Here is a 2,269-nt window from a genome sequence, read left to right as displayed (position 1 = left end):
CACAAACTTTAAAAAATCAAGAAAATGAAAAATAAAAAATAAAAATATATCAGGTTTTTATGAGCACGTCATGTCTTATGAAGAAGCAACAATTCGTAGATGGACAAAATTTATCTACTATGTGGAAGTGAACTCAAGAAAATCATTTTTTTAAGTTGCGAAAAAGTACCTCAAGCAACATCTATCTAAAGTGAAATTAAAAAAAAAAAAAAAAGGATTCAAAATGCATTATAAGAAGTAATCAGGTACCTGTACACCTAGAGAGCAATAAATGCACATGACACAGAATATGATCCCCAAATATGGCATTAGACTTAGTATTAGAGTAACAAATGTTGCAACAAATGCCCGGTAACGCTGAACATGCAACAATAGCCGAATCAATCTTAACATTCTTGCTATAAGAAGATATCGAATCCTGCAGACAAAAAGTGGCTTATTACCTTTTACAGTGATGAAATGTAACCTCCAATGATAAGTAAATTCACAGTACAATCTTAGTAAGATAGAAAGGAAACAAAAAAACTAAAGATCTTTTAGGACATTATTCTATTCGTTAGGAAATTATAGAAGAAAAAAGAAACAAGAAAGACATACAATGATAAAGATTGGCAAATCCAGATTATGAACTTGAATAAAACATATTTTCTTTATATTCATTTTCCAGAGGAAAGTAGCAAAACATTGGTAATCTGAATGTTCTATTCACATGCATAAGCTTATCCTCACCATTCACCATTGGAAAGAAATGTCAGGCCTTGGGGAGACACGAAAGTCACTGTTTCTCCAACAACTGCCCAAAAAATAATAATAATAATAAATAAATAAAAAAAGGAAGGAAAGACAAACAAACCGAATCACAAACTCAACAAGGTCATTCCATATAAAAGGAAAAGATAAAGAGAGAGGTCTTTGATTTTTAAACACTGGAAGAAAGGAAAAGGTGCATTCCATAAAGAAAGATTCGACAAATGACAGCGTAATGTTAATCAAATGAGTAATGTATCAATCTGAATGTAGAGAACTTCTCTAAACGCCTTGATAGAGGTTAACTGGTTCCTGCCAGTAATTCTACTGTCATTTTGACGAATAAGGGGAAGAAGGAAAGAAAAATCTACGCAGACAAATCCAATCATTAGTTCCCAACCATCGGATAGAATCCGATAAATAATCCGTTAATAAAAGATTCACAAAGCTTTTAACAGTCTCTTAAGTTACATATGAACTCCTGGGCCTTTAACTGATAGAAGTACAGAAATTGAAGAAATTAATTATTACACAGTATGAACTCCTGGGCCTTTAACTGATACAAGTACAGAAATTGAAGAAATTAATTATTACACAGTATGACCAAGGTAATTTGACATGCCAAGTAAATTGTCAAACACGATTGTCACAAATGAAGAAATATATAAATGATATATATGTGGCCTATCCAATAGCTTGAGCTTTTAGATCAAGTGGTTCAACATGGTAAAGTTATTGAATTCAAATCTCGTTGCCACTCATTCGATGAAATTATGATGTTCAGAAGCTTTGATGGGAAAAAATAAGCTTCCTCCTACATGTTAAAGGGCATGCTGAACAGAACATTTAAATGATATCTATGTGACCCTATCTAATAACAAGAGTTTTTACATCAAGTGGTACAACGATTAATGTAGGATCCAAGTCATAAAAAAAAGACGTAGCTTCAAGCTCGCTGCCACCCATACATTAAAACTTGTCGAGTGTTAGACTTCGATGTGAAAAATGAACCCGGCTAACATGTATTAGAAGGGGTGTTGAAAACGAGAATTAAATAAATATAAGTGACTTATCTCTAATAGATGCGATGGATTACGCCATGCATTCTTCCTTACAAATATCCATGGTAACTAAACTTAGAATAACTTTCCTAATTTATGTTTTATATCCTGCAAGCATTGTGAAGCTTTCTTGCCTTTTTAGTGTTACCTCATTATTATCTTCCATAAAACTTTCATCAAAGAATTCCAATATAATCAGAAAATAACTGACACAATAGTAGCAATTTTTTCCTCAAATGGTTGGTCAACTTAGTTGAGGACAACAAATTGTCAGTGAAATGAAAGAATATAAAGCATCAATCTTTATATTTAGTAGGCTACCATTAATGAATATTGTAATTGATAGTTACCATAGTTAACATTAATGAATATTGTAATTGATAGTCACTATATTTAGTTTTGATTTGATTCTATATAATGAGATAATCTCTCTCATATTGAGGGATATCGAGTCTTATTAA

General features: G+C 31.7%; 2 protein-coding genes across 4 annotated transcripts in view; both read right to left on the bottom strand.

Moving 5' to 3' along the window:
• LOC111377799 (two pore calcium channel protein 1A-like) overlaps nt 1–2,269 on the bottom strand; it is a 67,082-nt gene that overhangs the window by 14,092 nt on the left and 50,721 nt on the right. The window lies entirely within an intron of this gene.
• LOC111377798 (two pore calcium channel protein 1A-like) overlaps nt 1–2,269 on the bottom strand; it is a 32,283-nt gene that overhangs the window by 7,587 nt on the left and 22,427 nt on the right. For all 3 annotated transcript variants that reach the window (XM_023000923.1, XM_023000924.1, XM_023000925.1), the window contains exons 16-17: nt 730–793; nt 250–418 (exon numbers count right to left, since the gene is read on the bottom strand). In XM_023000923.1, the coding sequence (XP_022856691.1) occupies nt 250–418; nt 730–793 (233 nt within the window). The remainder of the gene's footprint in view (nt 1–249; nt 419–729; nt 794–2,269) is intronic.

This window comes from Olea europaea, unplaced genomic scaffold (genome assembly GCF_002742605.1).
Source record: "Olea europaea var. sylvestris unplaced genomic scaffold, O_europaea_v1 scaffold1726, whole genome shotgun sequence".
NCBI lineage: Eukaryota > Viridiplantae > Streptophyta > Magnoliopsida > Lamiales > Oleaceae > Olea > Olea europaea.
This window is presented reverse-complemented; position numbering and strand designations above follow the sequence as displayed.